This window comes from Pavona decussata, unplaced genomic scaffold (assembly GCF_977016875.1).
Source record: "Pavona decussata unplaced genomic scaffold, jaPavDecu1.1 SCAFFOLD_330, whole genome shotgun sequence".
Lineage (NCBI taxonomy): Eukaryota > Metazoa > Cnidaria > Anthozoa > Scleractinia > Agariciidae > Pavona > Pavona decussata.
In genome coordinates, this window is record NW_028145718.1 from 293,150 (window position 1) to 307,500 (window position 14,351).

The 14,351-nt window shown below is 38.9% G+C and overlaps 2 protein-coding genes across 5 annotated transcripts; one reads left to right on the forward strand and one right to left on the reverse strand.

The window, feature by feature from the left end:
• Positions 1–2,702: 2,702 nt before the first annotated feature.
• LOC146453422 (uncharacterized) lies at positions 2,703–9,107 on the reverse strand. 4 transcript variants are annotated; one of them, XR_014859482.1, is made up of 3 exons: positions 5,258–9,043; positions 2,908–4,931; positions 2,703–2,837 (listed from the first exon to the last, which is right to left on the reverse strand). XR_014859482.1 is itself a non-coding variant. In XM_085096513.1 (3 exons), the coding sequence occupies exons 2-3, from the start codon at positions 5,311–5,313 to the stop codon at positions 4,334–4,336; spliced, it is 654 nt and encodes a 217-aa protein (XP_084952639.1). In that variant the 5' UTR covers positions 5,314–5,344; positions 8,990–9,107; the 3' UTR covers positions 2,703–4,333. The 4 variants fall into 4 exon arrangements, 3 of the variants coding, with proteins under 3 accessions (XP_084952639.1, XP_084952641.1, XP_084952638.1); XM_085096513.1 differs by having other exon boundaries at positions 2,703–4,931; positions 5,258–5,344; positions 8,990–9,107; XM_085096515.1 differs by having other exon boundaries at positions 2,703–4,931; positions 5,258–5,343; positions 9,036–9,080.
• Positions 9,108–9,147: 40 nt separating this feature from the next.
• On the forward strand, positions 9,148–12,198 carry LOC146453423 (uncharacterized). Its single transcript, XM_085096511.1, has 2 exons — positions 9,148–9,516; positions 11,470–12,198. Exons 1-2 carry the CDS (start codon positions 9,180–9,182, stop codon positions 11,964–11,966), a joined length of 834 nt encoding a protein of 277 aa, XP_084952637.1. The 5' UTR covers positions 9,148–9,179; the 3' UTR covers positions 11,967–12,198.
• The last annotated feature ends 2,153 nt before the right edge of the window (positions 12,199–14,351 follow it).

A 14,351-nucleotide genomic window follows, 5' to 3' on the forward strand; every position in this document is an offset into this window, starting at 1 on the left:
ACTTTATCCAGGGGATAAGTTGCTCTCCAGCGAATAAAATGTATTGGAGTACATGTTACCCGCTGGATAGCTATTTATCCACTGGATAAAGTTATCCGTTCTTTGAGCAACTGGGGTCAGGTCTGAAAAATTACATATTTTGGTCCAAAATAGGATCAGGGGTTAGAGAACCGAGCCGCACACCACCACCAAGAATTCCGAGGAGCCTCCTGCCGGGGATGGGCTGTAAACCTTAAACCAACGCTTGAGAAGTAGCTTCCAATCGTCAGCTACGTATGGGGAGATAATTGCGGAAAGTGAAACTTAGGTTCCTTTACGCTTACTTCATCGAGGATGTCCTTCGACCGACTGCTTCCGAAAAGCGCGAAAGAAAAGCTTAAAATCAATTTAAACTTGCCACTGATCGTGAGCAACGTGGCCTTGGCCAGTTTCTCTCAAATGTCTATTTTCACCATACAGGTGAATAAGAAGGTCAAGAACAGTTCCAAATCTATAGTTCTCTATAGGAAATCGCACATTTCGTCCCCACCAGTGACGTCATAGTCTCTTAAAATAACCGCTAACATAACCGTTCCGAGCCGCGATGCTCTTGGCTAGCCATGGCTGAAATTCGCAGTTAAAAGTATTTTTTTGAGGTCGAAAGTGAACCGATGGAGAGAATAAAAGTTCCAGGCATTGATGATCAATTTTTGGCTTCAGTTCCCCTTTAAGGTTTCCCTTGCCACTTAGATTTGTGTCTGCATGGGTAGACCTGTGTTCAAATCAGTACTGGTGCTGCTTTGTCAATAGCCAACTGGTTGGCTTCCCACCACTTGGGAATTTGCAAAAACTCTTTCTTGGATTGTGTGATTAAACTCTCTCTAATTTGCGTACTGCCCCAATTAACACAGGCTTGTTAAATACAGTGACCGATTGATTGATTGATTGATTGATTGATTGATTGATTGATTGATTGATTGATTGATTGATTGATTGATTGATTGATTCAAATGGCAGAAACAGAATTAACTCTGCAGTGTATATGTTGTAGTGTTACACATGTACCTACTTCGGAGTAAACAGTACAATAAATATATAACAGTACAGTAAACAGTACTATTTGCAAAAAAAAACCATTGTCATTAGCTTCAGAGAGCAAATAAATAATGATGATGATGATGGAGGTCGTGGATTCGGTATCCGGTCGTTTCGTGCCAAGTCGAAGTCACTTCGTTCCATGAAAAAAAAAGTTTCGTTCCACAAAACACTAAAATGCAGTTTTACAAAGTTTTAGAGTGAGTATTCGAAATTTATAAGTTAATTGTAAGCTTAAGTATGTGGTTAATTATGTTCATGCAGCTCTGGAGTCCAACGGTTATCCACCTAAGTTTATCCAAAACATACAGGCTAAAAAAACCCGATCCTCAACAACAAATGTATCCCCAGAGGAACTTGTTGGAATGTTTCTCAAGATGGTCGAACCAACCGAATCACGCAAGTCTTTCGCTTCTCTCCCTTACATCAAAGGAGTAACTGAACCTTTGGCACGTATCCTCAAAAAACACGTAGTCACAGTTAAGTTGTAAACAAACCATTTACCACTCTACAACAACAAGTCAGCTCCGAAATTTCGACCTTCAATCGACCAACGTGTATAAAATTCCCTGCAAAAATTGTTCGTGGTGTTATATTGGGGAAACCGGCAGAGCTTTCAATACCCGAAAAAAAGAACATTTGAGGAACCCCAAAACTGCGGCCAAAGGTTCTAGAATTGCTAATCACGCCTGGTCCAACAACCATGTCATTGATTGTGAAAACGCGTCAATTATTGACAAAGGCACCTTCAGAACCAGAAAAACATTAGAAGCGTGGCATACCAGAGTGACACCTAACGCAGATAACAATTCTTGCCCGTTACCTGGAAAATACAACATTCTTGTTAACAAACGTTCATAATTATTTACATTTTTATTATTTGGCAATTCACGCTTTTTATTTAAATTTTCTTATCGCTTTCCTATCATTCCTTTTACCCGTCGAAGACTGCAGTTCGCGCAGTCGAAAGCTTGTAGTTTTTTAGTCATTTTAACCAGAGGTCGTTTTCTGAAATTTTAACTATCTTTGGTTACTGTTCGGGTTTTTTTTACGTTTTTTTTTTCAAAACGAGAGTCCGGCTCAAGATGTTCCATCGTGTTCTTCTCAAAGAACGTAAAATAATTCAGCCTGGCTTTGTAAGATTCTCCTTTCATTCAGAAGAACCGGCAATTGACTTGACTTAAAATTTAAATGTAGAAGTTTCATAGCGTGTTAAAAGGATAAAACTTTTATTTTGAAGAAGATTGGGGAAACGGATATGTTTCAGACAAATTTCTCGATCTGATGCCGTTGTTCGACTTGAGGTAAGCTGTATAATTCGTTTAAGACTTATTTTGCTGTGGAACAAATTGACTAATGCGTGGTACGAAACGACTTTGTTATGGGACGAAGTGACTATTGCGTGGAACGAAACGACTTTTTTATGGAAAGAAGCGAAAGAAGAGTTTGTTTTATCTTCTATGGTGCACAAAAACAGTTAATTTTGTTCTAATTCGTTCGAGTAGACCCCTGGGGAGTAGGTTAACTGGGAGATGAGTTTCTTTCTTGTCTGTTACTCAAACGGTTACCTATACTAGGGCACATTGCATTCTGGCTACCGTGTACAGGGAACCGAAGGGAACACAGGGTTTTTTGTCAAGATATTATTTTAATCCTTACATCAAAGTTCTAAAAGAAAAGTTGTATTACAAACAGCTGCAATCTAGAGGCACCGTACTGATGCACAAGTGTTTTTACACAAATAATGATAACGACATGGCCAACTCAACTGAAAGTTCTGTTGTCAGTTAAGATCAGTGGACTGCCCACAATTCGCCACAAAACATTCTTGACTTACACTACTAATGGAAATATTAATTGATGTTCGACAAAAGGAACTATTTATTCTACTGTACAGAAGCATTTCTAGTATTCCTTTAATAGGTCCAACAAGAAAGGCCAAAAAAACAAATACTGTGATTCCCGCTAGGCAGCTGAACCGAGTACGCTTTAGTGGACCTTACACGAAGCTCTGTTTTACTTTACATAGCCTAGAGAACGGACGCCCAACAAAGCTTTAGCAGTTCTTTTTTTAAGATTCCGCAAAGACAATGAGACAAGTCTCATTATCATTTAGCCATCTTTTTGCTCTAAAAATATTAATGGTTAAAAAGAAAACAAAATTGAAACAAAGACTACGGACTAAACAGCGTTATTTTTAACTGCATTGTCACCGGAAGCACAGTATTTTTCCCCTTTACTTCCTAGGCTTTTTACTAACGGATTTTCTCTACTCTAGGTATGACATTTCACTGTTTCTTGCTGTTAAATATTTCCTAACAGAGAGTCAAAAAGTTTGGTAAAAGAAAAAAAACTTCAACAAGCCACATTCAGCAGTCATTTCTAATCTGATGCCAATACTAATAACAGAGAAAAACGAATTTTAAGAAATTACACTGATTGTAAGTTATGTCAGAATCAAGTTAGAAATGCTCAAATTATGCATTTGATTGAATAAATTATACTATGGAAGATAACTAAATGAAAAAGTCTTGAGAATGCAACTATTAAGGCAAAAAATCTAAGACAAAGGTTAAATTCCGGTTGTTCATCTCATTATTCCAGACAAAAGCCAATCAAACACACTAAATATACTGAATGTGCCCTGTTGAACAAGGACCTACATTATACAAGGCATAAAGTTCAACCAACCACAAGTCAAACACTTCCAGCTGAAATCATACATTGTCTCTCAACCAACATTTTCAATTGGTAAAATGTTCACACTGAGTTCCTCAACAATGTCAACATTATGAATTTTTTTTTTGTTGCGGCAAAATAAAAGAAATCAAGATTTGTTCACAAACTGCTTTCTTTTTCTTTTGGGGGGGGGGAAGGGTGGGTTGAGCGTAAACTTACATAACGCAGGTCCTTTTTAAAATGGCAATTAAAAATTTTGTTACAATCACGGTTAGATCTTATATGTATATACATTCGAAGCCACATGATATAGCATCTAAAAATAACTACATTAATTAGTGAACAAGTATTAGATGAGACTGAGAAAAAGCTGTACGCTTCAGATGTCCCCAGTCCACTTAACTAAAATATTTCCACTGTTCTTGGAGACCAAAGTGTTCATTGAACGTATTTGGCTTGTTGAAGCAGGTAGTTAAAACATAACGTATGTTAAAAATGCACTGTCCTTTGTTCTTCTTTCTAATTCTTTCAGAACTAACAATCTAAAATCATGTCCATTGTCCAATGCAATCCTTGTTACTCATTCATCATCTGCATGCTGCATGTATTCATCGAGCTCTGCATCAAGATGACTCTTTGTCTTTGACATGTACTGATCAAGTTCGGCATCCAACTTGTCTCTTGACGCTGGTTTCTCACCCCTTCCACGTCCCCGTCCACGCCCCCTTGTTACTCCTCTACCACCACGCCAACCACGAGCCCCTCGACTGGCACCCTGCATTCCACGCCCACTGCGGCCAACACCACCTCCTCCTCTCCTGACACCACCAACACCACGCATATTACTTTGACCACGGCCCAGTCTAAGTCTGCCACCAAACCCACCACGATTTTTCCCTACAGCAGATGAACCAGTCCCTAAACGATTTTTTAACAAGCCTTTCTTTACACCTCCTCCTCGTCCTCCTCCTCTGCCTCTTGCAGGTGAGCCAAGTCTGCTTTTAAGGCTGGGTGTAGTATCCCCAAGGGCTGCTTGGATGTCTACCCTGTTGGCCATCTGAGCTGCTAGGCGGCGATTCTTCATGCTGGCTTGGGACATCTGAAACTGATTGCTCCTCACTCCAGTGATTGTGACTTGCGGCGGTGATCTGACTTGCTTTTTGGCCATTTCAGTAAAGCTTCAGAAGATGGATGGAGAGGTGGAATTTGTACCTTTCATTATTTGACTGGCTTCAATGCAACTGCACACTCAGTGGACAAGTATGCACTTTCATTCAACACAAATTCAAATTAGCTTTTTACCATTGCCTTTTTATGGGCATATTCTTAATGTCTTAACATTATAAATTGTATGGCTTACATTCTAGCCATGATAATCTATTGCTTTGTGGCGCAAAAAAGCTTTGATAGCTGTAACCTATAAGCCATGACAAGATGGCAAGCATGAAGCCAGAGGAAGGTACAATAATGCCAAGTACAGCTAAGTACAAGGCAGTTAGCTCACCGATCATTCAAGGTTTTGGTTGTCGTGCTCTTGAGAACAATCTTGGCTGGAATCATCTTGGGGGATTTTGTGTTCAGCTTCCTGCAACTTTTTCCAGCACAGAAGTTAGCAAATTACTATACTTATGGAGGCTTGCAACAGTTTTCTGACCATGGAGTGGATCTTTTCAAACTAAAATTTTGTATAAAAGGCACGCTTTACTGAAATCTCAAGAAAAATAAAACCTAGATCACTTTCTCATTTCTACCCATCAGCCTTTTAACATAGGAAAGCATTCTAACCACACAGTGAGCTTCTTTAGTGGCTGTGATTTCAAGATATTTGTTCTTTTAAAATGGCTGAGTTGAAAGTTATGCAATTTGCATAAATCCAGTTATTTCAAAAATGCCTTACACAATTTTATTTTTAATTGTTAGCCGTTTAAATAATAGTTTTTTATGTTTGAGCAAGTTGTAGGCTGAGTACCATTTCAGGTGTTAGATAAGAAGGCTGAAAGTCAGTCAACTATCAGTCATTATTAAAAACTGAATCATTGTATAACGCAATTCTAGGGATTTGATTGGCTTAGCAGCCATGGTATATGAGCCATTATACCATGGCCGAGAAATGACGACCATTAAATTGTTTGCCGGTTGTTCTTGCACAGCGAATTCAGTAAGATCTAGCAATATTTCTTGATTGTCCAAAGTTAATAAAACAATTATTCCACTTGCGCTTGTTGGATATGAGATGATTATAGCAGCCTATCATCTCAAATCCAATGCGTGCTCGTGGAATAATTGTTAATTATTCACCTTCTATGAACAAGAGTTTTATTTACTGTATTTGCTTCTAGTCTATTTCACTGCCATTCAAGTGCAATGAATCTTTACAATTGTGTGCAGTTGTGCAAGAGTGAAAAATATACAGTGTACATAAGTGGATGCACATACTGTAACAGTAAAAAAATAGCAAAGTTTGTCCGGAAACGAGCTAAGAGGGTCGATATACTTTTCTCACTACTACAGTAACTGTTATTATTGTTGCTGTTATTGTTGTTTATTGTAAGCCGTGAATAATAAACTTGTGAGTGGACACGTGTGGTGTATGTAAATTTCATTTTTATTTTATTTTAACAGCTTTATTGGTCTTAGGAACATGGATAGAACATGAAAGGAGACCAAACGGTAAGGTGCAAATGGTAAATGCACGGGAATAGCAGTGAAATTGACCAGGAAAAACAAAATAAAACTCATGCTTATAGCTTGAAAAGTTGGTGTAGTATGAAGAAAATCAAAGTATGCCATTAATATGCAAAATTTTAATTTGAAAAGATTCACTCTAATGTCGGAAAAACTGTTGTGAGCCACCGTGAACTTTACCCAGTTTATTACAGAAGAGCTTGAAAACCATACCCTGCTCCACATATCCCATTAAGGCCTTAGTAATAAGGGTGTAAATAAAGCCCCTCCCAAAAATCCAAAAGGAACTCCTTGCTAAATTTTCAAACAATCAAATCTTGACCAATTGTGAACAGTTGAGATGTCTAGTAAGTATAAAGCCTAAATTTTTAGCATCCCATCGGCAGGCCCTCTCCTTAGTGACCTTACAGGACATTCCACTATAGTCTTCTACATTATCAAACAAAGCTGGTTCAGTTCAGAAGGCACCAAAGGTTCTCCAACATGCGATACTGATTAATCAGTTTGAAAGCAGTGATAATTTAAGTTTGGTGACCCTGTGCACCCTTTCACAAAGAGTTCTTTTGTTATTCAAATGCAAAAGACAAAAGAGGTTGCCAAGACACTTATACAACAGACCATCAACTGGGTTGAAAATAACATTCCACATGGTCCTGGACAACAACTAATTACCATAGAATTCTGAAAGTAATGGCCCCTGTTACTTTCAGATTTAGCAGGCCAAAGGGACCGCTATTATTGGGTAGCCGCTACTTTAGGGTAACTGTTACTTTCCGATGGTTAAAAAACATTTGTAATTTTTTTAAAGGTCATTGCATTTATGCATGTTATTAACTCTCCACATGAACGAAGCAAACTGTAACAAAAAAAGAGCCCAAATGTTCGAACTGTATATCGAAAATAATGTTTGTATAATACTGCAACTGTATCATTTGACTCTGCTGACACATACTGCTTTTAAAGGATAGTTTCTGGTAGAATTCAGTTAAGTTTACAATCAAATCACAAATTATTCTGCCTGTTGTTTAGTCTGGCACTCAGGCTGTTCCATCCCTATTACCCTTGAGAGCAGAGGATTTCTCTTCAGTGACTTATTTAAATTTGTAAGGCCATAAAAAATTATTTTTACGTCATCTAATGCAATGTTGACACAAAGTAAACAGTAATAATTATTACGATCGAAGGCGCAAGCCTATCGGTGATTTTCACTGTAAGAAAGACTAGAAGACATTTTTCATGTTCCAGTTACTTATGTTACGCTTAATACTTCAACTGCATTGTAAGTCAATCGAAATGGACACAATATTACTTATTTGTAGGATTATAATATAGAGTCAAAAAGTACCACTTGAAACATTACATCAAATACAATATGGCATTTTATTGTTGTTGAGTTGTCATTTTGGAAGGGCCATTACTTTCGAGTTCAAAAGGAAAAAAAAAAATTAACGTTACTTTTGGGGGGGGGGGGGGGCATTACTTTCAGAATTCTATGGTAAAGAATTGAACAGTTCTGTCCAAGGATTTCTCTTGCCTATTGGTATCAATAATTACAGATTTCTCTGCTCATAGGCCAAATATACTTTGTAATGTCAAAATTATCAGAAATTTTCCCCAGCTGTTGCTTCATCAAGCAGACTGAATTGGCCTTTTAACTGATTATCTCCTTGAATACCAATAAACAGTTATTGTAAGTATGTGTGTGCATACTTAGAAATCTAACTGCCAGCAGTTTACTCTCTCAGATGGTAAGTGATCCCTACTTTTTTGGATAGATAACTTTCTTTTCCAATTTCTCCAAAGATTGTGAAAAAATGAACAAAACATGAATGGAAAAGGTAAAACTTCCCCATTCCCGCTAACTTGCGTCCCTCGGGTTTTGAAAACATGACTATATAAGACTATGTTCACTTTGATTAATGGACGTCACCAGATGAATGAATTTGTAGACCACTAAGATAAAATTTGGCATAAAAAGTTGTATTCTAGGGATTCATTTGCAATTATTTTTCGAAACGAAGTCGGTGACCCCGCACGGTTACCAAGCCACAGCAAACGTTTCATTTTGGGCAGATTGTACTCTCATGACCAATTTTCAAGAGAAAGAAAATGAATAATTTTTTCAATAATTTGGGAAAGTATCAGAAAGTGTGGTATCAATATCTTACGCATGGTAAAAATTATACAAAATAAGTCTGCATGTAAGAATTAAAACCAAATACTCGATGGTAATATTTGCAATTTCCAAGGAAGTCTTGAAAGTTTGCTTCAAACGAATGTTTGATTGAGCGATTATGAACTTCGCCAGTGATGTCACCAACCTTATCTTAAATGAAAAAAAGTAATCCTCTCGGACAAAAGATTTTGCTATTCTTTACATTACAAAAATCTCCCACTTTTCACTTGTTTTTCTCCAGTGAGCTTCAACTGTAAACAAGCAGATGCAGACCCTACAAACAGCCTTTGTAAGCAAAGCTACTTTGTGACTCTTCCATCCCCAACAAATGCGCGACAGAAACGTAATCATTAAAACAAATAAGGTTATAGTTACGTCTTATGTCTGATTCCGAAGACCAACTGCTCGATGGAACTGGATTACTGCAATCGAAAGCTGCTGTCCGGAAAAGTTTCCTGCCGCCAAGAGGACGCTAACAAAAGGGACTGGTAGCGAGGCGTTTTTTTTATCTACTTGATGTAACATCACATGACATGTAACTGGAAACTTCCTTCTTGTCACGAAAATGGCTGGCGAAGCTGTTTCCAATGTCGCGCAAAAAGCCTTTCTCTCAGCTTCTAATTACGAGAATATTCGACACGATTACGCTTTTGAGGCGGTAGAGTTTTTGTTACACAAGCTTGGTCTGAGAAACGAGAACCCCACAGACGCCGGTACAGATCACCCTTGCACTATTTTAGAGCTTGGCTGCGGTACGGGAAAATTCACTCGCGTCATGTTAAAAGTCTTGAAGGGAAAAAATGTGAAAGTGATAGCAAGTGAACCACTTACGAGTATGTGTGAGCAGTTTAGACTGATGGTGCCTGACACGGAAATTATCCAATGCGCCGCCGAGAAAATACGTAAGTGTCTGAAGTTTGGAAGCTTAATTATGTTTTACTTGAGTTAAGGAGTCCGAGGTTGTAAATTTATCTAAATTTCATGATACGTGTTGTTTAATGAAAGTTTTCTTTTCTTCTAATATCTTTTCGAGACCCTCAAATTTATCCTACGTAGCGTGAGACGATCCCACTCAATCATTATAGACTTCCGGTCTGGGAAGAAAAACATGTGCGTGACACGTTTTTGAGCCACTTACGGCAACCGGAAATTGAATTTGTCCCCTTTTGGAGCGTTTTCACGCCATCGCGTTTGTAACGTCAAGCCACAGTCATCAACAAGAGCTTTTCTGTCTGTGGCAAGGAGCAAAACCCCCAGGGGGTACTCGGGTATAAACGTGACGGGGGGGGGGGGGGGGGGTCTGACGGAGCCTAATATTTTGCCCCCCATAAAAGTCCATGGACCTTATATTGTGCACCCAAAAAAATACAAGACAGTAAAATTTTAGACCCAAAAAAATACATGACTTTTATACCCTAAAAGTGCAATCTTAAGAACAGTATACATACTCCCTTTTTGCCTTTCAGATTTTTGGCTTGAATTGTGTAAGAACTATTAGCCTGGCAGAAATTCGAAACCAAAAAAATATGTGCAGATTTTTCAGACCCAAAAAAAAGAACATGATTAAATCTTCAACCCCAAAAAAATACAGGAGTTGAAAATTTTAGACCCAAAAAAATACGTCGGAGCCCCTGTCATGTTTATACCCGAGTATCCCCCTGGGGCAAAACCACGACAAAAAAAGGAACATTCGACTTGCGGTTGCCATCTGTGGCTCATGAACGTTGGTGCTTAAGCTTGTCTAAGCTTCTAGTCCCCAGAACGCTTGCAGTTTTCTGACTAGTTGCTACGATTCAACCGCTGACCAAGAGGCTCTGTGAACATGCTATAATGAATGCTATCCCTCAATCTCATACCCAGAGTTCTCAGGTTCTTTTGCCAACAGTTGGTTGCCAGAAGAGACTCTGGGGAATTAAAAAAATAAATAAATAAATTTTTTGACTACCTCGTAACAGCTTCCAAATTTTCACCACAAAAATCCTGCGGTAATAAAATTCCAGTTCCCCAGAGTCTCTCCAGGTGACCAACCGCTGACCAAAGAGCCTTAGGACTCATGGTACAAGATTGGTTATCCCTTGTCTGTGGTTTCACAGGGAACCCAGGATTGTTACAGTAATACAGGTGACTAATTATTACATAGACGGAGCAAGACTTCTTACTAGAAGACTATTTAAAAATTAGACAGCAGACTCAAGGTTTCTATCAGCTGATAGTTGGCGAGGGGTGAAGCCCCGAGCCAGCTATCAGAGGGGATAGAAACCAGAGAGTGAGCCGGCTAATATTGTTTTAGCATACCTCAGTGATCTATCTATCAAACAAAAAAATAGTTTTTATTTCATAAAGTTTCATTCATTTGTGCAATGATGCATGCTAAGCACACGCTCTGACGAAGTAGCGCATTTGCAATTTTCATTCATCAAAAAACAAATCTACTCAGTGATCTTGCCATACATCGCACACTTATGTGCACCATGTTATAGCTTCAGTAAGTTGTGCACACAAACACGTGTAGGTAGAATATACAATTTTATTTTGACTCAATCAAACCTGATATATAATTATTTGTAATGCAATTGCACTTAATCAATCAATCAATCAGACAGGGTGTATATTGTTAACACTGACAACTCACAATGTTTCCACAGCTGACTTTCACTTAAATAACTGAATTCTGGTTAACCAATTCTTTCATTTTATGGTGCCTTCAGGGCATTCTCCTTTTTATTTCTATTTCATATTCTATTTTATGTCATTTCAGCTGTAGTGCTCTTTAGGGGTAAAGTAAAGTTGTTGTTGTTGTTGTTTTTATCAACGTTGTCCATATCATGTTCTGAATTATTCTTGTTCATATTTAGCCCTCCCAGATGCAAGTATGGATGTGATAGTTGCTGCTCAAAGCTTCCACTGGTTTACAAACCGAGCTGCCCTTGAAGAGATCAACCGAGTGCTTGCTCCAAGCGGGTCTTTCGGTATGACGTGGAAAATAGCAGACACTTCCATTCCATGGCTGAGAGAACTTTTCGACTTCATAGACCTTTTAGATAAGGAGCATAATCTTGTGTTTCCTTGCCATAGAAATTGGAGGAAAGTCTTCAGTCTTATTTCCCAACAGTTATTCAGTGCCCCGCAAGAATATATAGGTTTTGAATATTCTGTGCCAAGCTCCTTTGATCATGCATTCAAATTGTTTTCTTCCTATTCTCCTATAGCTGGTGGAAGTGAGCAGCAGAAGATAGATTTCCGCAAAGTGTTTGATGATGTAACGAGAAAGCATTTTAAAGATAAAGGAATACATTTGGATTCCATTCCATACAAGATTTATATGTATTGGTGTACTAAAGAAGACTGTTAGAAGAACACTGGTGTAATCAATGCATCCATCCCTTCTTTTAATAGATTTTTCCAAAAAAATATAAACTTTTTTCTATGGTCCCACCAACAGCGGAAAGGCTCTGATTCAAAATAGGTTTTGAAATGATAATTTTAATGCATTATAGTAGTTTTAGTGTAATACACTAAGTGGAAATAGTGTTTTTAAGTCCTGATTAGTTGACCGTGTTTAAATAAAGTTATTCAGTCATTCACGTGCGTTCCAAGCAGGTAACTTCCTCGGAGACCCAGGGGCAGTCAGTTGGGGGAGGGGCGGGTGGGGGGAGGGGGACGAAATGGCGAGACGAAACTTTTCAAGCTCCCCCGGAAAAACTTTCAACTTAAGTCTTCTAAAATGCTAGGAATGCATCAAAAACTGTAACTGTCAACTGTAACAGGGGCTTTTGGGGCATTTTAGCTCTGTGGCTAAGCGAAAGGTCCCCTGCCACCTACCGGGATCTTTTACATCAAGTGGACCAGATCTTCTTCACAGGAACATAGCGTTTATTGCAGATCTTGACTCATTCTCTTAAAGGCAGAACTCAACAGCTTTTACCGAAAAACATTTGTCATATAAGATCCGTAGCCAATAGTATTTCGGGAACTTAATTTCACATGCTTAATCTTAAGAAATGGAGGAAATTCTATAGAAATTACTTTTCGCGCCTTTGCAAACTGAAGCTCACAACAGGTGTTTAACACCTATGTGTTTTACTTGACGGTTATAAAGGCTCCAATTTTTCCTAAACTGAGTGAAATCTATTTTTACTAAAAAATGTCCCGTAACACAACACTGATGTAAATTTTTAATTAATTGAAACTTTTAGCTGAAACTTGTGTGCAACGGCGCGGCGAAACACGTTTCACGAAGTGGTGTTACACGGTGAAACCCTTGTTTTTTCCACCACTGCTACCGTTGCGAGCCGTTGCAGAAGTAGAAAGCGGTTCTACTCTTCGTGAAACTGGCTTGTCTCGCAACGGAAGTTCGAAAAAGGTTCACGAAACCGACGGCATGTTACACGGTTCAACGCCTGCTGAAACTTGTTTTGCAGCGCCATTGCATACAAGTTTCAGCTAAAAGTTTCAACGTGTAACGGCGGCTTAACGTTCAGTAACGTAAAATTGTCTGAAATTGTCGGAGAAAACCTTAATAATGTCAAGGATATGTGGTCGCTAACGGGAGGTAGTCGCTTACCAGAGGTCAGACCACAGGGCGTCTCAATTTCAGGTAGCCTACATATGGTAATTGCGGACTCCAAACCCTTTTGCCAGTGCTTATCGAAACCCATAGCAATAACTTTTCTCAGCTACAAGTATATTAAGACTGGTCCAAAATTGTTCTAGGCAAAAAATCTTAGGGTCTATGGTGATTATTGTTTGTATCTCACAGAAAGGAACTTGACTCGTTTATCACTCCAGATGGCGCTGTCTAGATTTTTCAGGGTACGGAACGTAAGCAAACAGTAAACAAATCTTTTATGAAACCTGTGATGTACGTGGTTACAAGCATTAAAAACACCAGCAGGCCTGTAGGTTACAAAACAATTCCATACTTGCGCATCGATAAGTTTGGAGCTAACAATAAACTGCTGCAGGACAGTTCAACGCACATTCCCTCAGAGGCTGCGCGTGTCAGTTTAGTTAAAGAAAAAAAACGTGCACTGACATTAAAAGTATTAAATCATTACACACTGCACGACAGCTCAAAACGCTGGACTCTCCTACCGGGGATTCAATCTGATTAAAGTTTATTTCAGTGCACAGTATAGTAAATGTGTATTTTATCAATATTTGTTCCAATGCTAAACTACGCGGGAAACACTTCCGGTAGCTCCGACTGTGAGATTTACGGCGTCCGCTGTAATGATGTGGCCAATATGTTACAGCGACACATTTTTCAATTTCCACCCGTGAGAGATACAGCAGATTGTGTGTCAAGTGGTCGCCTACGGGAGGTTAAAAACAATTGAAAATTTTAAAAAATCATCTCTAAAAGTGGTCGCTTACGAGATTTGGTCGCATACGAGAGGTTCCATCTATAGTGATTTGACTTGAAAACTTTTGGTATTTTGAAAAAGTGGTCGCTAATGAGAGGTGGTCGCAAAGAGAGGTTCGACTGTATACTTAGTTAATGACTAAGGTAAGTTGTTTCTGTAAGTGATGGATATGGTTAAGTAAAATGAAACAAGATATTATTTTAACCATCCAAAAAGTGGGGGAGAGGCCTAAACCCCCCCCCCCCCCCCCAGCCCTTCCGCGGTCCCTGGCGTGGCTGTTATGGGAAGGGAGAGGGGAAGGGATAGCCTGCGAACGTTGATCAACTGCCGGCTGGCGAAGGGAAGCGACAACTAGAAATACGTCTACATTC

Bases quoted from the DNA above. Each gene is read 5' to 3' on its own strand.
- LOC146453422 (XM_085096513.1), bottom strand. From the start codon at position 5,313: ATGATTCCAGCCAAGATTGTTCTCAAGAGCACGACAACCAAAACCTTG. The intron at 4,932-5,257 runs GTGAGCTAACTG...CATCTTCTGAAG, and splicing joins ACCAAAACCTTGAATGATCG to CTTTACTGAAATGGCCAAAA.
- LOC146453423 (XM_085096511.1), top strand. From the start codon at position 9,180: ATGGCTGGCGAAGCTGTTTCCAATGTCGCGCAAAAAGCCTTTCTCTCA. The intron at 9,517-11,469 runs GTAAGTGTCTGA...GTTCATATTTAG, and splicing joins ATGCGCCGCCGAGAAAATAC to CCCTCCCAGATGCAAGTATG.